General features: G+C 35.1%; 1 protein-coding gene across 1 annotated transcript; it reads right to left on the bottom strand.

Annotated features, from left to right (window-relative positions):
• Nucleotides 1–682: 682 nt before the first annotated feature.
• Nucleotides 683–9,405, bottom strand: LOC113402772 (serine/threonine-protein kinase ULK3-like). The gene is made up of 13 exons (XM_026643084.2): nt 9,233–9,405; nt 7,833–7,990; nt 7,319–7,403; nt 6,636–6,690; nt 5,508–5,595; nt 4,841–4,956; nt 4,569–4,666; nt 3,911–4,063; nt 3,357–3,514; nt 2,560–2,705; nt 1,736–1,836; nt 1,061–1,159; nt 683–878 (listed from the first exon to the last, which is right to left on the bottom strand). Exons 1-13 carry the CDS (start codon nt 9,317–9,319, stop codon nt 819–821), a joined length of 1,404 nt encoding a protein of 467 aa, XP_026498869.2. The 5' UTR covers nt 9,320–9,405; the 3' UTR covers nt 683–818.
• Between the last annotated feature and the right edge of the window lie 16,103 nt (nt 9,406–25,508).

Raw genomic sequence — 25,508 nt, 5'->3', positions numbered from 1 at the left:
ATCTGGAACCCTGACTTGACCAACTATTACTACAGTCATATTGATATACATATCTGTTAAGTGCGTGGTAACCACATAGGCAAGCGCTCCACCTTAGTATATATAAACCACCTTAATATATATATATGTCGAAGCATCAAAAAGTTTTATTAGGATTTATTAAATTTTATCTTACATGCTGGCAACGTCAGTATGACGTAGAAGAACACGTGACAGTCGAAACGTGTCACAGTTGATGGGATATCGAAAAAAAGATTACGGATGTCGTAATCATCTGATAACGAGTTGATACCTAACCCCACGTTACATATATATTTATATATAGCAAATAAAAGCTAATAAAGGCACTCCTTGGACATTATTATTATTATTCATACATGTATGGACTAGTGAAAAATGATGTCCATTGTGACAACATTATATTCCAATAACAGGAGAGGTAAACAGATCTTAGACTTAAATATTCCACGGAGACTCGCTAACTACTCAGCTATATTAGGCACAAACAATTCTTGATCAATATATCTCTATTTATAACACAACACTAATCAACTTAACTACATATAAACTCTTTAGTTTTCCTGTCAGACTTTAGTTACAATAACAACTTCGTCCACATTAACCAAAATTTCTTAAATACCATATTTAGATCTCGACCAATGATATCGCTTTAATTCAAGGTCAAAGTTGATTATTTATCTTAGCGCCTCCTGCCATTGGAATGGAACGTACTATAAGTTTAAAATATATTAAGACATTTAATATTAAATAAAACTTTGCCCAGCATATCCCACAGCTGGGTCTGAGTCTATTTAAATTCATGTAATCCTGCAAAGTTCGTTCGTTTCATCAGGTTTTTGAGTTTTATCTTCATCAGCCTGAAATGAAGCAAATTGATTGGATGATTCAACTCGTAATTTTTCTAAAATTACTAAATACTGAATCCTGATTGGTCAAAAGGGCAAGTCCAACCAATGACAAAAAAAAACACTATCCTCTTTGCATTTTTTGCAAAGTTTATCGGCGTTACGTCCGAATTCGTTCGCAAATTAATACTCACAATGGATGAATCTTTGTCGTTAAGATAAGGGACCGGCCGTCGCAGGAACCTCGACAGCGCTCCGCGAGATTTCTCTTTCTTATTCTTAGGCTCTTCTAACTGGAAAATATAAAAAAAACGCAGTCAATGTGGGTCACTGGCAACCATAAAATATTAATGAATTTAAGTTGTGCTCAGAAATTAATCTCTAGTTTCATTAGAGGGAAAGGTGCATGTGTTGTATTCTAAAACATGTTTATACACCAATTCGCAATGGAGTAGCGTGGTAGACGCTCCAAGCCTTTGCAATAGGAGACAAGATCTTTACCCAGCATAACTTACTACCTATATAGAATTCGTTTCATTACAATTTTCCTACAATTGTAAGATGTAATCTCACAATTAGCAAACATTTCGGAAAGTTAAAAGGGAAGCAGAGCTTTTGCAATTAAATTTGAATGAAAGATTTTCTGTTTTTCGTTATTAAAACTATCTCAATATACATTAATACTAGTGTTGCATATCGATAGAGGACTATCAATCTCTCTCTCTCTCTCAATCGATAGTCTATCGATAGTTAAGGTGAAGGTGGAGGCGGGGGGGGGGGGGGGTCTGTACTTATGCCGTTCTGCCATCCAAACTGACATTTTTAACATTACTAAGACTAATTTGCTTAACAATGAAATAATATCTCACCTCATCCTTTCCGTTCGTTTCTTGCACGTCTTTCGTGTCGTTTGAATGTTTATTTATAGCTGGGTCAACTATTGTTGTGTCTTGTTGAACATTTGCGTCATCTAGGAAATTACGTTGAATTAAATTATTTATAACACATCAACATAACATCATTAAATTACATAATTAAACTCAGTGTTATTTAGTGGATCATAATCATTTAAATGGGTTGCCCCATTATGATAGACCTTATGGTCAGTGGTCAAGGAATTGGAAGTTGGCAATGACTAATTAAATTTTGATACTCCAGTTTCATACATACTAATATTTATTGAGGAATTCTCGACAAGACTCTGGAAGACTACAGTTTGTGACATAACATCCCAGTTATCAAGTTAGGTGAAGGTTTGTCGTTGTAAGGGATGGACAATATTTGTCAAGCCTCAATATCTATAGGCAGGGCCGGACCGTGAGTTTAGGGGGCTCTGGGCTAACACTACTCAGGGCCCCTACTTAAGACACACCTGAACGTATACTTGAATTAAATTAATTGAATGGGTTTGATTAATTGCAGGATTCACAGGGTTGCAAGCCATACGATCTGTTTAATTTAATAAAATGATGGATTCTTTCGCACTATCGTCTATTTTTGACTTTGTCTTGACTTAGCTGGGGGGCCCTTGAATCCACGGGGCCCTGGGCTGAAGCCCAAAAAGCCATACGGTAGATCCGGCCCTGTCTTTGGGCGGTGGTGATACCATCAGGCGGCATATTTGTTAGTTCACCGATCTATTTGAAATAATAAAAATCTCTAATTATGGCAATGATATAAAAAAATAACTCACTATGTTCAAAACTGTACCCGAGCGTCTGTCCGCTGCAGGCGGGCTCCTGCGGCCGGAGCGCTGCGCGGACGCGTCCTTGTGAGTTCGTGCACGGATTGCTTTGGCCTTTGATGAGGCGTTTGATTTCTTCAGCCCTCTCCATGTATCTAACGCAACGACGAATATTTCGAATTAGTTTACAGTACAGTGTAATTCCGCTGCAAAACAAAGGACTTTCGTCTGGTGAGCGGATCTTTTGGACTATTTAATCAGGCTCGAGTTCAGTTTCGAACATACTTGTCTACGTTGTTCGTCTAGTGGCGTCGGACCAATAGAAATAGATTGGCTCAAAAGTTGGCAATGTTTGCCGATGTTTTCAAAAGTACGTAAAGACTTTGATCCGCAACAAACTCCGAGAGTGTCAGTCTGTCGTCCCATTGGAATATGACAGAGTCCGTATTAAGAGCGCATTGTGTGTCGTTTTGTAGTTAAAATTGTGAAATAAAGAGCTTTGGTTATCATTTCGTTAGTGATTGAATACGGACACATATTTTTCGATATCGATCGCACTCTCGCTTTACTGCTCTTTGATTTCACTTGATTTCACAAGCACAAATTAAAATAATCAAACCTCATTGGTAGTTTGAATTTTATCAAGCAATAAGCGAATTACACACGTATGTTAGTCTAAGAGAATCAAACAGCGGTTGGCGATGCACCGGTTTGTTTAGACATAGATTAAAAACACAGTAAATATTACGTCACCCTAACATTTTGATCTGAAATGAGATATTCTTGGATACAAAAATTTTACTCACCTAGTCAACTTAGCGGCTAAGGCGCTTCGTCTGTCAGCGTCAGTTTCAATACCGACAGCCGGCACTAAGTACCTGAGACTATCGCTGTAGGCCTCGAGGGCTTCGGTCAGGCGACCTGAACAGTCTAGTTCGATAGCGTGCTTGATCAGGAAGACTGCCTACCGATAAAATAACACGTTGCAAAGAAACTAAAAATGGATTTATGGATAACAAAAGTTACTTAAGTTTGTATGGACAGCAAACACATTCAAAATATATATTTTTAACCGTGAAGGCAGGTTTGATACTCATAACAATTGTATTGTTTAAAGGGTGAGTGAGCCAGTGTAACTAACCACAACTTCACAAGGAACGCGACATTTTATTTGCTAATCTTGCTGGCGCATTGGCCATATCAGAGATGGTTAATGTTTCTCAGTGCCAAAGGTGTTGGTGACCACTGATCATTAGATCATCCACATGCCAGTTAGCCTACCAATTTGTTTAATATTTCGAATTTGAGTTAGCACTATGTCTAAAATTTACATAGCTTAGTTTATTTAAAAAATAACTACCTTATTATAATTCTCCTTCGACGGCATGTGATCTAAATCCAAGTACTCGTGGTTGAAGAAATCATCATACGATATCCTCTTGTCAGGGTCGTGCTGTAGCAGACGCGTCAAGAGATCCAAGCAGCCGGCCGAGATGGAGGAATTGGAGGGAATCTAGAATGGGAGTAATGGTGATGTACCTCATAGACTCGGTCACGGCGGACTGACTTCAAAGAGACTAACCTACTGCGCGGAATATATTGTAGCTCAAGTGCCTGTGTGCAAACACAAACATAATCAGATTTGACTGCAATTCGACGCAAACAGAGAGTTTAGGCTTAGGAAAAAATTAGAATGTAATAAATTGTGTTAGAACTTCAAAAAATATTAAAACATTAACATTCAGGACATTTGTAAAGTAAAACATTTCCGAATCGAGTGATCAAATTATATTTTATAAAATGATAACTTTGTTGAATAAGATGTTTGTCATCTGAATAGCTTCTGAAGCGTTTGGAAAGTGTTCATTTAACATATGATTCTTGTCAAACATTATTTAGTGTCAAATACACTAAATAATGTTTGACAAGAATTATTTAGTGTATTTGACACTAAATAATAACAAAATTTAGAAGTTACTTATTTTGAACGTAATCGTTTTATAATAATCTTCACTTACTGCGATAGGTGCTCGTCTTTGAATCTTGTCGAGTAATTCTTTAAATGTCGCTGAGGAGTACGGAGCTTTACCGAACAGACATTCGTACATGATCACACCTGAAAGGATTTCACACTTCCTTACTACTAAACTGACATTTTAGTCAATAAAATTTCTTAACTCGTAACTCTTCATCTCATAATCAAGATTAATTAATTTAAAAAGGTTATTAGTGGATCGTTTTCTCGAATTACCACTTTACACATTTGAAGATTTCCCAACCCGTAACTAACCAACACTCCAGAGGTCGACTCTCGCGTCGTAGTCCCCGAGGATCATTTCGGGCGCCATGTACAGCGGCGACCCTCGGACGCTCTTCGTACTATCCTCTGATAGATATTGAGCGAAACTTTTAACAAAAAAAAAAAAAACAAATGTTACTTCATGCGTGTGTCGTACATGAGGAAGAAAAATGTTGCAGAATTTCACCTGATTTCACAAACATAAATTAAAAGAATTAAACCTCATTAGTGCTTTTCTGAATTTTATCCCTTAATCCGTTTAAGATCCACGTTTGTTCAATACGATTAACCGTTTAAAAAGTTAGAGAGCGTTTAAAACATAAACACACATGGAATTTAAATATTATAAGTGTCCCAAAATTTATGCAAGATTCAGTATCTTTACTGGATTTATGGCGTCAAATTTGAATCTTGCAGCTGCCCATAAGAAAAAAATGCAGCGTATCAGCGACAGTTTTGGGTTACTATATATGGAGCTTTAAACGAAAGAACTATGAGTTATTAAGAAAATAAAATTTGCAAAACCGCACAAAATATGAAGTAATCTTGAACTCCAAGGAAGAACATAGACAATATATATTTAAAAACTGACTACTTTGAGTACAATAAAATCAAATCATGCGAAAATCCGGGACATGCTTTAATATTGATGTCTCACCCAAAATCAGCGACCTTAAGCATGAATTTTCCCTCAGATCCCTTGTGCAACAACATGTTATGCGGCTTTAGATCCATGTGAACGACACCTACAAACATATACATACATATTATTGAATTAAACACGATACTAGCAAAATAAACCGAATATTTCATAATATCACAATACCATCGAAATTGACTAGACTTCAACTCCAATTTATAAAAAAAAATATAATTGTAATTCTGTAAAATGACGATTCAAAAGTGTTTCTAACAGCCAACTTGCATAGAGTATAATTTGGTTGAATTGGCATTTTGAAAACACCTTTGATTCAGTTTGTAAGAAATGAAGACTACAATCAGCATAACAAAATATATATTTAGATAGATTTAATTAAATTTTAATTTATCATAGTTTTCAATTTTAATAATTTCTCAAATTTGAATACATTAACTAGTGTTAATTCCGAACTCGTAACTTTTCATCACAAAATTTCATTTAATATAATTACTATTTTTAAGTAACGGATATATATAATATGAGTAAAAGTAAAGAGCCTTTAAATATCCCACTGCTGGGCAAGGCCTCCTCTTTGTTCAATGTGGCACACATGTGGCAGAATTTCAATGGAATTAAACACATGCTTGTTCCATTTTTTATGCTATGCCACCTGATGGTAAGTCACCTGTCCATAGACATTACTGTAAGAAATGTTAATCATCCCTCATATCCACAATGCACCGTCGATATTAAGATGTTATGTCCCTTGTGTCTGTAGTTACACTGACTCTTTGTTCAAACCGACACAACAATAATTCTTTTGGCGGTAGAATGTGATTAGTGGTACCTACTTTACTTTATACTTTATTGTACACCACACAGAGAAAATAAATAAAAACAACATGGATCCAGCTTAAATAAACGAGACGTACAATTTTGGCGACCGTATCGCTACACAGCGATCTCTTCCAGGCAACCAACGGTGTAGGTTAGGAGGTGGTGCTGTTCTAATAAATATGTACCTACCAGGGCTTGCACAAAGCCCCACCAAGTTAACAATGTTATCAGGAGATGAGTTATATATACATTCTACATTTGTAATGATCAAACAAAATGTCTAAAAGATAAATTCATAGACGCAAGTACCTTTTTCTCTGAGGAACTTTAACGCCGATGCAAGTTGCTGCAGGAAATATAATACCTGAAACGTCATTATCAATGTCAACTATATATTCTTAAGTAAATCCCCCACCCAAAGACACGTCTAGATTGAAGCGAATGGGGGGGGGGGGGGTCTCGTACGTTATGAATGGCAAAAAAACTACCTTGGTTAATTAATGTGTTGCTTTTTTTTAAAATAACTTCCACTTCTGATCCCTAACAATATACTAACTACCCGTCCTGACTTCTTTCTGAATTTGTCATAATTTCGCATGGGATATACGATTTTTGTGACATAGTTTGTAAAACGGATATTTGGGTTCAATACAATAATATCAATTTTGACATCCGATTGTAGGTATCGCCCTGTCTTTGTTCAACTTTACATTTTACGGTTTGTGAGAAAGAGACGAAACGAATGTAATATCGAAATCGGTTTCACATTCGCTTCATCTCTTTCTCACAAACCCTACAATGTAAAGTTAAAGAGAGACAAGAATGTTTCATGCGTTTAATGTAATTGTACTTTGAAGATATTGACATACCCGAACAATGTTCATAGTTTTTTAAATGTGGTAAAGTCGGTTAGCCGTCAACGTCAAATCGATGACGTCTGACATCATCAGGCCTAGTCATAATAATAGTGGCATGTATGTATGTTTACTCACCCGTTTCTCAGGAACTCTTCCATATTTGTGAATGTACTTGGACAGATCACCTCCGCAGCAATATTCCGTAATGATATAGATGTTTCTGAAATATGTATTAAACTAATATAAAAAAATGCCAAAGTTTTTTGTTAGCGGATATATGGGGTTTGTGCTGCCGACTGATTGTGTATTCTAATGCTAAACAGCAATACTTTCTTTGGAAGCATTCCAGTTTAAAATTTAGTGTAACTACAGGCACAAGGGACATAACAGCTAAGTTCACAGGGTTATGTATTCTCTCTTAGCCCTGAATAAGGCACGGTTTAGGCTCCCGGTACCAACCATTTGTAGAAAAAAAGCATAACACCTCGCCTTATTGCCTCCACCGGTAACCATTCCACACAGTCATGATTTGTACAGTAAGTTAAGACTTTGTTAATAAATAAGATACGATATACAGGTATGCAGGCAGTCTAACTACTCATAAAAAATGTAAACTTATTAAACATTATAATATTTAAGTTGTTCGCACTTGTCGTCCCATGTGAAGTGTTTCATATGTACTATGTGCGGATGTGTGAGCGTCTTCAGCAGCCTTATCTCTGTTATTAAATTATCTATTGCTGCTCCAGAATGCTTCACTCTCGCCTTGTCTACGCATTTTATAGCAACGATCGACCGAGCCCCAACCTGTAAATATTAATATCAAAGATTTATTAGTTGTAAGATTTTGATAGATGTGTATGTTAAAATTGTTGTATATTTCGCACTATATGTAAAAAGTTGCAAACTATTTAAGTTGTTCTTCTATTATAAAAATGTATTATTAGTAACTTAGTTTGATTTTTAATGGATCGATTAATGTTTCCATTATTAGATGTCAGAGGAGCCGAGATGGCCCAATGGTTAGGACGCATGCATCTTAACCAATGATTTCGGGTTCAAACCCAGGCAAGCACCACTGAATTTACATGTGCTTAATTTGTGTTTATAATTCATCTACTGCTCAGCGTTGAAGGAAAACATCACGAGGAAACCTGCATGAGTCTAATTTTCATGAAATTTTGCCACATTTGTATTCCACCAAATCACATTGGAGCAGTGTGATGGAATATGCTCCAAACTTTCTCCTCAAAGGGAGAGGAGGAAGTAGCCCAGTAGTGGGAAAGTTACAGGTTGTTAATGTAAAAATGTAAATATTAGATGATAATTTGACTAAATCTGCGATAACCAATCAGAAGCCTTGCCCAATGTCAGCAATTATTATGTCATAGTTGAGCCTGGCTGTTTGAAAACCCAGGCCAGAGTGCTTGCCACTTTGGTTTGGGCATTTAATTGGTTTATTTTCATACAAAATTAAAACAATAATTATAAATGCAAAAGTAACTCTGGTTGTTACACTCTCACGGCCAAACCATTGAACTGAATTTGATGAAATCTGGTATGAAGCAAGCCTATAAAAATTAGTCTTTAATAGCCTCCCTTGAAGTTCAACTTCAATGGTACACTTCAACAGGGTACTTTTTTATGCCTATCATCCTACGACAAACTCCTAAAATGCAAGTATAAAATAACTCCTTAATGCAGTATTTAATTTAATGTACTTTAAACTCTCAAAATCAAACAAAACTTCGTGAAATCACTTTCGCAGCTAGAGGTTTTACCAAAAATAAATGAGACTCCCAATTTAAAGTAACTACGAAACAATCGAGGTGTTTATTTTTTGTTTCTTTTAAATAACTCATTATAAAACTATAAAGATACTACAATTAAATTACTTTAAGCTTTGTAACAGAGACCTTCATTAAGAGATTAGTTACCTTCGTACACTTTTTTCATTATAAGTGTATAACATACATGTTATGTAGTCCATACATAAATAAATACAACACTTCAGTAAGATAACAATGTAAATACATAAAGATTGTTCACCTTCGTATATGCTTTGTATACCGTTGAATAACTCCCTGAACCTAACTTTTCAGTCACAACATACCCTTCGATCTTCGGGAAAGACATATTAGTCTATTTCATATTTCATTAATAATATTTCAAATTAATAAATCACGATTTATACTGATTATTTTCATTTGTCAAAAAACGATAAATTTTGATTCAATCTTTGTGACTGATGAATTGACATTAAGCAATTGACAGTTTATTCATTATTGAAATGTTACAAAGATTTTATATTAATAATATTTTATTAGAGTTTGGTTTTTATAAGAAAACGATGATAATTTAATTAAAAAATAAAATAAAATAAACAGGCACCTCAATCATTATTCACTGATAATTATTAGCATATTAGTTATTCAGCTAGTTCATAGATGGCGCTTTGTTTCACAAAGAAGGTACTCCCAGAGAGAGAATTTTACAGTTAAGACAGAGAGAAAGAGTATGACAGCTTGCTGTAAAATTAGATACTTATATTAATTTTGAGAGTAAGTGTTAATAGATAGCTTGATTCAAGAGGAAGGTTTATATGTATAATACATGCACAATATAGTAGAGAAACACTGATAATTTTAGAGTTTTCTAAACTGATGTCGTAAATAAACAAACATTTTGTTGCGCTCACATTGCAAAAGCTGGCTGAACCCTACGAGATAGATCAAAATGTACTACAGTATTGTATACCTTATAAAGGTTTTTAAAAAAGTCCGGGACGGTATATGTCTGTCTCTTAGGGATAACCCACAATAGCCATTTTTTATCCTTTACTAATTACGAGAGGCTTATTTTCGAAGCGATTTTAAGCAATACAGCATTAATCCTTGTCCGATTAAGTACCTTAAATACTTTGTGCATTTAATATAGATCAATATGGCCCCTTACAGCATGAAATTTAAATGAATATTTTCCAAAATATTAAAGATTTTAAACGCAGGGACATAGCGGTTTTTATTGTCTAACGACTGAAAAACAGTGAACGTTGTAAGACATTCTGTAGTATATTTAGTATCAGCATTGCACCCGTACGAAGCCGGGGCGGGTCGCTAGAATATAATAAATTCAAATTTTTTCCTCAATTAAATGGCGACTTTGTGATTGAGCGCCTCATGGCTCCGACGTCATTCAAGGGGAGCTCATTGTCCTTTTAGAGATATTACCAGAATTACATGGAGAGTACCCTTTAGGCCCTTTTTATTGATAAATGCCCGCCATACTTGCATATTACTATATTAAAATTGTTACCTAGTCGGAATTATATTTTTTTGAGAATCTATTGTGTTGGTCCCAGGACATTTCTCCCGGTTTTCCCAACGACAGGACATTTAGTGTATCTTCCTAGGATTTGGTGAAGTTTGCATTCTATCTCCCCCCAAAGAGAGCAAAAGTTTATTAAGAGACCTTCTGTGGTCCTTTATTTGCACCCTTTGCACACTGGGTTAAGATAGACTTGGTACGACAATGTCGCCATCAAAAGTTTTGGATTGCAGTTATAATTTGTCATGTAACTCTACTGCAAAGACATCTTAAAAAATCATGGTCATGTTTCAGTCAATTCACATAAAATCATAGTTAACTACCCTTTTTCCATCTATATAATCTATCAATACGTCTTCTTTATAAATATCTTGTTAACACGAGATTTATACATATTAACAAGCAAAGTTTATAGAAGCTGTCACACAAGTTCAACTTGTTAGTGTAGTTAGTCATGCGATAATCATAGCTTACTTTAAACTAGCTCCAATTATTATTTAAAAAGTATTTTGATTCCGATATTGGTTTTTCGAATAGTCTCCTGTGATATTTTGTAAGTGTATCTGTTACTGTAAAAACTCGAAATACGGTAAATCCTAAGATTTAAGATTAAGTCTTAGGGTTTACCGATATGAGTTGGTAAATGTAAGTATTTCTGAAAAGTGGACGATTTTTTCCGGCTTTTACCATTCGAATTCAGTATATGCTAGGTTTTACCGCTGTCAGCTGGTAGATGTTGGTTTTAGGAATAAAACAATGAGTAATTCTTAATCACTTATTTCAATTAACTATTAGTCAAAACCTTAGGTATCGAACGATATTAATTAAATAACTAACCTAACCTATTTAAATTATTTTCATTTCGGATATTATTTTATAACACGTTATGACATGATTTTTTTCAACGTTTACCGTGTCCTTAATGTAAATCCTAAGATTTACTAAGTGAATGGTGGCAAAAGTCCGAATCGCAAACCGTTTTGGGCATTTACCATTAAGAATTGGTAAATCTTAGGTTATACTGGAAAAACTTAGGATTTACCGTAGTTCGAGCATTTACAGTAACATATCGACCACTCATTTATTCTATCAAGGACAATGCCGAATTTAAAGGTTTAGAGATTCTTTAAGCCCGGAAACAGGAGAGTCTAAAGAAAATTATTCAATTACACCAATGGAAGATGTTGCTTGAATGTAAGTTAGGAAGCTGTTTGGAAGCTAGGTCTGTTAGTAAGCTAGGTTGTTAAATGAAAGGCTAATCAAGCAAATAGCCTACCATATATCCAAAGACTACTTGAATAGTTTTGATATTTTTTAGGAATATGTCAATCAGTAAAAAGTATTAAAATTGTCTATGTCTAAATCTCATTATCTTCGATTAGTAAAGATAAACTTGTAAACACCGGGATTTTGACTTCACAAAGTTAGTACATCCTTCCTGGGAATTAAATACCCGAATATGGGTATTTGGTTCTATGTTAAAAGTCCGCAGGACTTTTCACATTTGCCTTACCAATCCTGCCCTCACAAACAAAAAAAATATACAAATGATCGACTTCTGAGGAAACAAACGGATGAAAAAACTTATAGGTAGGTATATTACTTATTAAAAATGTATAAGTTTTAGGCCTATGTTTTGGTTATGTACCAACAAAATTCGGCTGCATTATTATATATGTAGACAAACCGTTAATAATGACTTTTGTCTCATAAAATATATGTATCGCTTTGTGAGTTCAACATGCATGCGGAAACGCTCATCATACAAAACAAGTGTATTTGCGTTTATTTTGCAATAAACGAGTCGTATTCCTTTGTAATAAACGCCATTTTAACAAAAACGATTGCCAAATTGAATTTTGTTTTACAGAATGTGCTGTGCTGTTATTAGTAATATAATTTCTATTCAATAGATTATATAAGTATTTTGCGTCTGATTAATATAAATAGCATTAAATGATTTACGCAAATTATTGCTATTAACAATTTATAAGGCGCTAAGAAAATAATCTAGTTTTTGTACCACGGGCAAAATAACTGTTTTTAAATATCCTACAGCTGGATTATAGTCTCCTTTTGAGGAGATTGGAGCTTACTTAAAGCTTTTCCAATGCAGCAAGTTGGATACGAGATGAGTTTTAAGTATCAAATATTCATATGAGAATCAGTGTTGCTTGCCTTGGTTTGATTCGGGTAAGATTCACGCGTTCTAACTACTGACTGACACTCAAATAACAATTCAGAAGTGCTAACAAGAGCCTCCTTCACTGAGACAAAATATGATGATGATCTTGATTTTGATTACCTATAATTTGTTTTAGTGACGAACCTTGACTATTACTTTCACGAATAGATCATTTCATTAATTAAATGTCAAAAAGGTTTATTCAATATATAGATAGAATTATTAGTTATTGATAGTCAAATTAAATGGTTTCGGAAAAAATAATCTTACCTGAGAAAAATGTTCGAGAGAAACTCAGCGGGTTTTTCTTTTAAATCTTCTTTTTTTAAAAATTGAATTTCCAATGAATTTAATTATATTTTTATTTGAAACTATCTGGAAACCGGGGAGGAGGCCTTTACATAATAATAATTTCAATTTAACCATCATCATGCAACTCTTATAAATTGGTCCTTATTTTATTATTAAATACTCAATTATGTACTAACAGGATATTAGAGCCGAGATGGCCCAGTGGTTAGAACGCGTGCATCTTAACCGATGATTTCAGGTTTAAGGTTTCAGTTGACTAATTGACAGAGGAAAAAATTACTGAACAGTTTTGTCTTTGTCTAATCTTAAAAAAAATAATAATTAATATGTATAATTTTAATTTTATTTTAATTTATATAGGCTCCAAATAATACGCATCCTAGTTGAAGTTCAAGGGCAGTTTGCACGCGATCCTTGCGGTCTACGGTCGTGAGTCGTGAGCGTGACGCAGGACGGCAGGACTGCATCGCGGTTCCGTTAACATAATAATACTATACCGTTCGTTCATCTGTCCTATTTTCAAAATAATAAAACATTTTAATTATCAGCATAATTTCTAAGTAATATTATAAATGGGAAAGGTATTTAGTTTATTTTGTTTGATTGTTAATCTTCCGTGACTTAATTACTGCACCGATTTTATCATTAAATTTTTCATACGCGTTTCGACAAGATTTCACTTCGTATCTCACTTGTGAAATGTTAACAACAGACGTACAGTGATGCGCCATTTTGATTCGAGTATACCATAAATTTTATAATAAAATCAAAACATTCTTAATTCCAATTTAATAAATAACTGTATGTAGTCCAACGCCTTATTTATTAATGTTTTTTAATAGGCAAAGTTAAAAATATATTATGGTCAATGTTGCATACCACGCTCGTGTTTTGCGGTGAGTTTCGAGTTTTTCTTACAGAATAGTTCTACTGAAACTATTAACTGAATATTAAAAACGCGAAGTTTGTTTTATAGCAATTTATTTTAACAAATTATGCTAAAATACATTTTATTCCAGTAAATTTTATGTTGAATACAATGCATTACGGTGATATTAATTAATAAGTGAAGGAATAATCGTATAATGACATTTAGGAACGGATCCATCATTTCGGGTAGACAATGCATATCTAGGCGCCGTTAACCTTTTCCTAACGTCCTAAAACCTAAAGTATATTATTTTCTACTACAAAACAATTTAATTCATAATCACGACGATTTTAGGTATATTACGAAGACATGCCTCATAAAAATCATCATTAAAATTAGAAACTATATCGTTAAAAATGAATTTAAAAACTTTATTATTAAATTCAGCCCAAAGCTACCTAGGTTACCCCACCCGATGTGAGGCCCCCAAACGGTTAACACGTCAACTTCAAAACGACAAACTGTATGGAAACTGATAATACAATATACGAACTTAAAAAGACACGTGAATACAGGAATGAATTATTATTATTATTATTAAATTTGTTGGGAAGCGGGCTCGCTCACTTTGCTTCACTGTAACACTTTTATTGAAGGTTCCCAAGTCGAATTGATTCAGAAAAACCGCCGGCGAAAGCTGTATCCACAGAGTGACGCAGAAAATGCTTTAAACTTCGCGCTTTTGTTGTTTCCGAACAACAGTATAGTAAAATTTCATTAATATTTACGTAGTAAAGTTTGATATTTGAATTGTGGATCCTTATTTATATTACTAAGTTATCGTCAAACAGCAATACTTAGGATCGTTGTGTTCCGGTTTGACAGGTGAGTGTCTACCGGCACAAGGGACGTAACATCTTAGTTCCCAAGGTTGGTGGCGCATTGGCGATTTAAGGTGGTTAATATTTCTAGCGCCAATGTCTTTGAGTCATGTTTCTTACTGTCAGGTGACTCGTTATATTAATTTTAATTATGTTAAACATATTGGTTATTTGTTCCTTTATTTATTTTTCAAATTCGTCATTACACTTACTTATTGTTTGTCAAGGAGCCGAGATGGCCCAGATTGCAAATTCAAATCCAGGCAAGCACCACTGCAAATTAGGCACATGCAAGTTCCTCACGATGCTTTCCTTCACCGCCGAGCACTAGATGAATTATAAACACAAATTAAGCACATGTAAATTCAGTGGTGCTTGCCTGGGTTCGAACCCGAAATCATCGGTTAAGTTGGCCATCTCGGCTTGGCTTGCAGTTAATATTTAACTTAAATTATTACACGACTCCGTTAACAGCGATATAATTTCGGTACCTTGCATCTTAAATATGAGGCATGTGTGTTTAACGGCACTTAAATAATCTAATTAAATTGCCTCGTCGGTCTAATTGTTAGTTACACTAGCGAGCAGTGTGGAAGAAGGGGGTGGGTTCAACAACACCCCCCGAGAAAAGCTCCGCCGAGCCGTGAGCGGTACACAGCACGGGATGACGCGGATGTATTCAAACGATCCTTCAGCCTCTAAGACGGTTCCTAATAGTCCGCACTATTACTTGCGTTTCTACTGCGAAAAAGTTGTTGTTTTTAATTATTGTACTGCAAATCAATACCGTTTGTTAAGTCATTGGATTTCAAGGAATTTTCAGAAACAGTTCGAAGCCTGTAAGTCACCGGCTAGCAGTGTAATACTCTCGTGCTTTGGACGTTAACATTATATCGTTGGTCATTGTATTGAAGCTGTAGAGGTACCGCAATCCAGTCCGTTATTCAGCAGGGTATACAACACGTGCCAAGAGAGCGTTCAAAATACGTCTTTTGCTAAATTAAAAAAAAAAACTGTCAAAGAAAGCTGGTTTCAAAAGGTTATTATACAATTACTGAGTTCATGTTTGATAGCACACCTGAAGTTTTCTTTGTTATCTGTACAAATATTATAAATGCGAAATTAACTCTGACTGCTGCTCTTTCACGGCCCAAACACTAAACGGAATAAAATTCCTCTAAAACAATCTTGAACCCGAAGGACGGACGTACGCTATTTTATTCCTAACACATGAAGAGCAATTTTACACACCTTTGAGGAATGATTTCAGCGATAAAAACTCCATACGAAATTACATCAAAATAGGTTCAGCGGTTTAAGCGTGGAGAGGTAACAGACAGAGTTACTTTCGAATTTATAATATTAATAGTAAAAATTAATAATTGACGACCTCCGTGGTCCAGTAGTGTGTACACCGGTTTTCATGGGTACGCTACTCCGAGGTCCCGGGTTCGATTCCCGGCCGAGTCGATGTAGAAAAAGTTCATTAGTTTTCTATGTTGTCTTGGGTCTGGGTGTTTGTGGTACCGTCATTGCTTCTGATTTTCCATAACACAAGTGCTTTAGCTACTTACATTGGGATCAGAGTAATGTATGTGATGTTGTCGAATATTTATTTTATTATTTATTTATTTAATAGGAATAGGGTCTTATACTGTCAAGTTAGATCTTAAGCAATAAATTTCCACAGGCCATTTAACTAACGAAGGCACAGTGATAAATGTCAGCGAGACCGCGACCTATGTCGGCTGTCAGATAGGACTATAAACCCTCGAAGCAAGTTGGGATCGTGCCAGGCCCAAGTCTAAAACTGCTCGTTGTAATACCGCTGCAAATATTTTTAAGCGAGATTGCTGGATTTATTACCACGCCATCCTTGACGTCGTACCGGGACAAGTTCAGTCTTGATATTTAAATGATCAGATAAAAAAATGAAACACTCAATCTGCAAAACAATAATAAAATCAAAATGTATTTTTTTCAAGCTTTTTTTAAATTAATTTTACAGAACTGTATTAATAACAGTTACTACCGGTTCGGAAAGTATATTCTACCGAGAGGAACCTGCAAATTTTTTTTCAAGCATTCGTCTACCTCTGATCAGCAATCCTTTCTATTGTTGGGTTCCAGTTTGTTGTATGTTATATTTATTGTAACATGGATTGGCGGACGAGCAAATGGGCCATCTGCTGCTTAGCGATTACGACTGTCCTTAGATATTGGCGCTGTAATATATTTGAACCATTCCCAACACCGCCAATGCGCCATCGACCTTAGGAACTAAGAGGTTATGTCCCCTATTCCTGTAGTTATACCAGCACACTTACCCCTCAAACCGGAACTCAACAATACTAAGAATTACTGTTTGGAAGAAGAATATCTGTTAAGAAGGTGGTCCATACTCTGGCGGGCTTCACAGAGCACAACTGTCTAATCTTCCATTGGTGATAGATTTTGGCCAACATTTGCCATTTCTCTGTTTGTGGCGGTGTGGATATCACAAAATATCTCCGCAGTTAAACGTTGCCATTCTATTAAAACTTTTATTAGCGTCTCCTTGTTTCCTCGTATTATCCTGGCATTGAGCCAGTTCGTACACGATCCAGATCTGACGTTACACGTTTTACGACCACTTATCTCTCGCGGCTGATATTTAAATGTTTAAATTCTTGGCGTATTTCATATCAGATGGTGGTCAACTTTCATTCCCATTGCTAGAAGTATTAGCTTGCACATTAATTACCATGATAATGTTAAAGCTAGCATCGGTTTGGATAAGACAATACCCTCACCTCGGTGCGGGATTCAAGATCAGCACCGCCCTGCGCTAATCGAAATTTTGCATAAAGTTGCTAAAGTTTTAATAAACAATTTTTAAACAAATTAAATAACTCATTAATAGCAGAAATTTATGATTTGTTTTAATTATTTATACTTTGGAAAAAGGTATTTTTACGTGACGATTTTTTTTTCTATACATCCTAATTTTACCGCAGTGTGAATCCAGATCTGACCTGGGAACACCTGGCAAATAAACCCTAAACCCAAAAGTCATTTCATTATAAATAGTGAAAGAGCTCAAGGTGAAGATGTACGGGGTCGTTGGACATGAAAACACCACCGAAGAGAAGGGATCGGTAAGTTTTGTATAATTATGGCTTTACGTATTGGGTCCTTAGTCTTGTTCAGTTACTATTTGCACTATTTTATGTATTAATAGCGTAAGCCGATTTTTGTCCCGGTGATTATGGGACGATGACTGCATATAAAAAACAGTTATGGTCTCATTTTGAAGAGTTCCAGCCGCAGATGTGCAGAAAATTAAAGAGGATTCCATCAAATATAATACTTGAAAATGTACGGTCCTCGTGGAAATTATTGTAAGAGACAATATTTTTTTTTAAGTTCTTTAGTAAGGAAAAGAGTCAGTTATAGATAATTGAAATAGTAGGGATTGAAAAGAAAATTTCGAAAATAGTACAATAAAAAAAAATATAAACGTAAGGTAAACATGTTGTTTTGGCCGGGTTGTCATGAGCATTGAGGAACCCGGTTAACTTTGGAGCGCAGTAACAGCGTTTTAAATTAATGCAATTTAAAAAAATATATAGTGGATAATCATCACGAAGAGATCCTCTACAAAATTGTATTGACATAATTTTTTGGTAAAATCAATAGAAAAAGAGTTATTATGTAAGAAAGGAAATTTTTGATGAGTTTTTTCACCTTTTTGCTCATAACTTTTTTAAATTTTGGATTTATGACAAATAGTCAAATGAACATAATTGTAGGCAAAGCGTTTTCCTACAAAATATGTTTTTACAAATTTTTTATAAGATTGATAGTTTCCGAGATATCACGAAAAACGTCGCCCCCTTTTTCCAAGATGGCGGCCGAGGGACTACGGCGGCAACTCCACAAACTTAAGGTTAAGCTTGTATTGACCCCCCTACATGTTCGATAAATAAAATTTCGTCTTTTAAAAAATGTTCAGTTTGGCCCTAGAATTTTAACATTTCAATGGACTAAATGGGATTTAGATATAGACATAATTACTTTGAAGTTTTATATTTCTAACAAGTTTTGGTATTATATATATATATCGAGGTGTTTCTTAACGACTTCTGTAACGAGCTTTAACAACAGAGAACAGCCAACTGTGTAGAAGATGTTCGAATAATCCGATAGGAGGGCAAATCCGAAACTACTGGGTAGTTCAGGTGCAGAACTTAAAGTTTTACGTGTTTCCCGAGGCATGGGAATGTAAAAATGTTGTTGCAGGGCTTTGTGCAACCTGTCTGTGTAAGTACGTACCACTCATCACCTACTTTTTTCCTCAGTATAGTTGTGTTCTGGTCTAAGGAGTCAGTAAACTAGTGTAATTACAGGCACATATCACCATAGTTCCCAAGGTTAATGGCGCGTTGGTGATGTAAGGAATGGTTAATATGTACACCTAACAGTATCAATATCTTTGGGCGGTGGTGAAGAAGCCTTCGAATTTCCATAATCCGGCCTGCTATTAAGAAGTTCTCCATAGATAAACAGAGTTGATAGCCCGGTAAGGAGTACGCACGACCGCAGAATCGACGGCCTTATATCTGGCCACGAGACAAAAGAGGCGGTCAATATAAAAACAAGTGAAACCACGCTCGTTCGCTAGTTATACTGTAAAAGTTTTTGTAATCGTAATACGTGTGCATTGAGTCGGCGCGAGTTTGAGAGGTCAGAGAATTTATCGTGTCTGTAGTTAATGGTTTTGCTTTTCGACGGTAATGACACATAGCTTCCGTTTTTTGTATATTGACGTTAAAATTGATATGTTTTATTCGCTTTTAAATACATTTTGAGGAAATTGGTTGCCTTCGGTGAATATTATACAAAAACTCATCTATTCAATACAGAAACATTAAATTCACCTCAATCGTCTAAATTAAAGCGTGTGAAATTGCAAAGGGCAACTATTTACATAATAATAATCATTACATTGTATAAAACGAAGTCGCTTACGGCTGTCTGTCCCTATGTATGCTTAGATCTTTACAATTACACAACGGATTTTGATGCGGTGTTTTTTTAGTAGATAGATTGATTCAATATTTACAATTACACAACGGATTTTGATGCGGTTTTTTTTAATAGATAGATTGATTCAAGGTTTATATGCACAATATAGTAGAGAAACTTTTTTTTTTATGTTAGAGGTGGCAAACGAGCAGGAGGCAAACGAGCACGAGGTTTTGAGCTTACATTGCAAACGCTGGTTGAACCCTACGAGATAGATCAAAATAATGTAGTACAGTATTGTAAACCCACAATTACCATTTTTTATCCTATACTTTTTACAACAAATAATGGCTTATTTTCGAAGCGATTTTAAGCAATACAGCATTAATCCTTATCAATTAAGTACCTTAAATATATTGTGCATGTAATACAGATCTTGATCAGATGCTTGGAATAAAATGCAGGCTTACATTATTTATAAATAATGTTCTATAGCAACAGCACGGCCAGCATGTCTGCGGGGAAATTGTATATAAAGAAGGGAACGTGGGAGAATGTGGGCGATCATCGTCCATCTTATATTTTTCGGGAACGCGGCGAAGTCGGACGTAGCTGTATGTGGCCTTTTCTTTTTTTCTTTTATTAATAACAACCCTTGGCAACCGTCAGTTGTCAACCATCCCCAGTGTTGCCCACCATCGTATCCGAATACGCCCAAATCGATTAGGATTTGACGTTCCGCTTTCCAATCTCCGACATATATATAAAATAATATATTGAGTAGTATCAATTAGGTTTCCTACAAATGCGTTACACTTGTTTATTGGTGATGAAAGTGAAAAGTACTCTTCGGAAAATACCCAACCTTGAGAACATTTGAATGAAAACCAACGGTTTGTTTTAAAGTTTTTGTTATCGTACACAATTTTCAATATAACGAAGAAATAGCTTTGAGACGATCATTCATAGGTGCTATTATCCATGGCCCTCTTTCTATATCTGTTTCTTTCCTCTACCCTAAGGTTGCCTGGAAGAGATCGCTGTTTAGCGATAAGGCCGCCTCTTGTGCACCTTTCTTAAATGTGATTCAGCTTTATGTGTACTGGTGTACAATAAAGAGTATTTTGATTTGGTTTGATTTGACCCCATAAGTTCATAATTTTTTTTAATGTGGCACAAAGTTAGTTGGCTTAGGTGGGCCTATGTGTTCTGTATATGTTTCGTCACGGTAGCATGCGGAAGCGATCCCGTGACGCCCACCGAAGACACGGAGAGGGTGTCGATGGTTTCTAAGTGGGTATTCCGGTGTACTACGACGCACTAGGCCACCCACTTCATATGGGAGAAACGCCGAACGAGATTTTCCAGCGAGATCGAAAAAAAGTCAGAGTCTGTTAAATTGGCCACCTTACAGTTGGTGGGCACTGTAAGGAATATTAACCATTTTAAATCCCTGTTCACCTGGTTGGACAGACCCCTATCACCCACAAAGTAGCCAACAAAACATATGTTATGACAACTGATTCGTTAATAGTGTGTATTTATGTTTACAGATCGAAGAAACACTCGACGTGAAGAAAGGATTTCGAGAAAAAATACTGCAGTACATCAAAAATCGCTTCAACCAGCAGATCGGTGAGTTTAGTTTAGCATGTGGTCGTCCAATGCTGGATTGACACGACATTAAGAACTTTGGCTTTTATTTTCCAATCGCCGCTGGTTTTTTTCCAAGATATTTTTAAACTGCAATGTAAGTGTACATAAAGGGCGAAATCTTGCAACTCAATTTATTTATTGTGTGTCGTCATTCTAAATCCAACATGGCGGAATACCTAAGATGGCGGACCAATTATTCGTATTTAAGTTTATATCAGTAAAACTCTAATTCGTTTTTGTAATTGAATTTTGTTTTGGCGTAATGAAAGCGATACTTCAAGTTCGATGTCGAGTGTAAAGTTTGTATATAATGGCAGATCTCCACCTCTATCAGGATAAGTGATTTGATTATTCCCTTCTTTAGAAATTACAATACCACAATATAAAGATTATAAGGATTAAAGGCGCTTCGTCACGGACGTTTCTCGCTTGCAGACTACCTCGACAATAATGGCGGCGTTCAACATTCCCGCCAACGCCCAACTGTCACAACGCTTTACCAGATCGACTAGCTGTCAAATCTTGTTTCCTCATAATTTAAAAGATGGCGCTAGCGATGTGCTGTCATCTAGATTTTTATTTATTTTACTCTTTATGTATTTATTGGTTTTCTTTGATTATAACTTTTAATAGGTTAAAATATTGGTGTTTTTAATTCTATTCTTAGTAAACCTTCGAGTATTTCAGCAATTAAAATTTATGAATTTGTTAGTAATTCTCTCAAACTGATTTAGTGTTTTTGAACCATTTTTGATCGATTTTAGCGTGTAATGATGGGGCTGACATATAGGCTGCCAATAAAGGCCCCTTAAAAATACTAGAACAAAGAAAAACTTTTAATAACAATGAATTTCTATGTTTATTATAGCTGTGTTAAATCTCGTGTCATTTTTGATGTGTACTTCCTTATTAGTCCTGCAATCTGTAAGATTATTGATTTCGTGTAAAGGGCTGGCAGTGTGTAACTGGAAGGCAGGGCGCTTCCCTGGCAAGCTATTTGATTTGAACAATGAGCTCGCGGTGCTAGAGTTGGCACCAACACATTTTCTGAGTGGATATCATTTTAATGTTGCTTATTACCATCCTGAGGTCAGATGCATGCTGCGATCATGCAGCGGTACTATGCCGTGGAGGTGCCCCGGAGACTCTTTTGACCGTTCGAGTGTGTGATATGGCGGACAAAATCTCCACGGTGGACGTCCTTATATATTTCATGTGTAGTGTACACAGATCTATAGTAACATATTCATTAGCATTAGATTTATATTTTATATAAATATATATTATGTGTATTTTATGCATCTGTCATCTCGAGTGACACACATCGCAAAAGCGCGGGAAAAGAGGATATATAAAAACGGGCGCGCGGTGAAGACGGCGTGTGTGCACAGCGCGCTGATATTTAAATATAATATTTATTTTATTTAATTGGTAGATCGACTTTACATGTGAACATTACAATATGCTTCCATAATTATTTTTGTTTAGTTCTTGTAACATCAAAATTATATACAATCGCCATCAATTAATTACAATATGTAGGAACACGTGTTTTTAATTTTGGAAATTGATGTTACGAACATTCATTTTTGCTATAACTAATTAAATATAAAGAATTTTTTATTATTTTTTCATATCAATAATATTGTAAAGACCTAAAATATGTATGTTTTTGTAGAAGTAATACGATTTAGAATGTAAGCATCAAAAACGGTTTATTAAAAACAAGTGCAAGTGACATAACATATTGACAGACACCAGGAAAAAGTTAAGATATGACAAAAAAGTATTTAAGCCATTAGGCGTTGTTTAACTTCTTCCAACAGTTTTTATGTAGGGGTAATCTCCGGAATTAATACTCCAATTCTGCTACATTATTCCTTAGCCAAATACGATATAAATTATATGAATATAATTTCATTTTCTGTATTAATACATTGCAGCCTTCATAAAATAACTATAATTTTTTTTTAGCGCCATCTGTCGTTACTTATATGAACTACAAAGATTGTCAGCTTAGTTCTATTTTGTATTAACAGGTGGCGTTGTATTGTTCCTTGAAATTTTCGGTCTTGTGTCTCGAGAAGATTCGGAGATTATTCCACGGGGCTTTTTCAGTGCTAGTTGTTGGTGAAGTCAAAAAATCAAAATATACTTTATTCAAGTACGCTTTTACAAGGACATTTATTATTTAATTAACTATATTAAGTAAAGCTACAACCGTTTTGAAATGTAGATTCTACCGAGAAGAACTGGCAAGAAACTCAGTAGTTACTCTTTTTCAACATCTAAAAATTCAGTCATTTTAGTTAAATAGAATTATATATGTTTGTTATATCGAATAATATGCCATCTTCACCAAAGTATTTTTTACAAATTATTAGAATTTAATAAACGGAAAAGTTAAAAATGTCTGCGGAACGCCACGATTTCATCTAACAATAGTTTTATTTTTGTTAGGGATACAAACAGTAAATTTTACAGGCATATTAATTTTGTAACTACAGGCACAAGACATAATATCTTAGGTCCCAAGGTTGGTTGCGGTGGTGACCACTCACCATCAGGTAGCTCATTTGCCTACTTATAACATAAAAAGAAAAAAAAATGTACATAAAACAACGTAATCCACGTATATCTAATTCATACATATCAATAAACGCAGAACACGTTAGTACGTATGTATACACAAACTAGGACAATGATTCAAAGATGTATGTGAAAGTGCGTTTTACGTTTCAACTAATTAAACCATAGCATTATTTTGCATACATGTCGTCTGGAGTGTGGAACAGGACTTAGCGTACCTAACACCTGTCTTGGGAGAGACGAAATCGGTAAATAATGAACACAAATTACGTACTTGCCCTGATTTGAAGCCATGAGTAATTTTTACGGGCTAATGGGAACTATTAGTAAAAATAAAAAACTATATATTATGTATTAAATAACATACACAATTACATAAATTTACAGCGTTTGAGAATGTATAAATGACAAAAAATAAAATTGTCAATAAATAATATAATAGTTTAAAAAACTAAAAAACACGCTTTTAGCACTCACTAAAAATTACAAATGGTGCGTTTTGTCCAAAAACATTTTTTTTCGTATTCCTGACAGTAAACCCTTTCATTTGATACCCATATCATCAGCCAGTCCGCCATCTTGGGGAGGCCGCCATATTGGATTTGTAATGACGTTTAGTAATGACGCTAGTCATGTATTGTCATCAGAGATACTTGTTCGCTAAACCAAGAGTTATGTGACGTAGGATTTTCGAAGATGTCGAAAAATGGTAACAGGGAGTTTCACTGACGCCGCGTAAACCGATTGGTTTATATTATGTTTTATGATATCTACGTTTTATGTATTTATCCTAAGCGAAGCCGGGATAGCTAGTTAGTTAATATTGTATAAGTATTGTAATAAGTCATTCTGATCGTCTCTGCGTCCGGTGTCCGTCGACCCGTGAACCACTAATATACCGATCTTTGTTTCTGACAGGGCATTTTTTCAGAGTCGCGTTGGATATTAGACGATTACAAAAGATTCTCTCTTGCGAATGATTTCGTGCTAAGATGAATGTACTTTAATAATAATAGTATTAATATACGGTTACAATAATACTATTTTTTTTTTCAAGTTACAGGTAAACACAATTGGAGCCTATACACTATAACAAACATCATTTTCACGTATTTTCTCGCCTTTCATATTTTAGGGATGATTTAAAGTATAACTAAAAGTAATAAAAGCCATCATAAATAAAAATGATTTTCAAAATAGGTTAATATACGGCGGAGTTATTTAAACATCGATTGAAACCAATTTCAATAGAAGTCCCGTAGCAAACCCGCTGAGGTTGTTACGTCAGAACATTTGAAATCAGTTATAAAAACGTGAATTGCGTTGACCAAGTACTTAGAACACGTGAATCTTAATCGATTTCGGGTCCAAACCCAGACAAACACCGAATTATCATGATGTTAATTTACAAACATCGTGAGTGTAATTAGAATGTATTACCTTATATAATACTAGATGTTGCCCGCGGCTTCGCCCGCGTTTATGTGGTCGGTTGTC

Source organism: Vanessa tameamea, chromosome 31, assembly GCF_037043105.1.
Source record: "Vanessa tameamea isolate UH-Manoa-2023 chromosome 31, ilVanTame1 primary haplotype, whole genome shotgun sequence".
NCBI classification, from domain to species: Eukaryota; Metazoa; Arthropoda; class Insecta; order Lepidoptera; family Nymphalidae; genus Vanessa; species Vanessa tameamea.
The sequence above is the reverse complement of the archived record's forward strand: the minus strand, read 5'-3'. Positions and strand labels throughout refer to the sequence as shown.

Excerpts from the sequence above, each read along its gene's own strand:
- LOC113402772 (XM_026643084.2), bottom strand. The coding sequence starts at position 9,319 with ATGTCTTTCCCGAAGATCGAAGGGTATGTTGTGACTGAAAAGTTAGGT. Across the intron at positions 6,691-7,318 it reads GAAGAGTTCCTGAGAAACGG|GTATTATATTTCCTGCAGCA; the intron begins GTGAGTAAACAT and ends ATGACGTTTCAG. Across the intron at positions 2,706-3,356 it reads TTAGCCGCTAAGTTGACTAG|ATACATGGAGAGGGCTGAAG; the intron begins GTGAGTAAAATT and ends TCGTTGCGTTAG.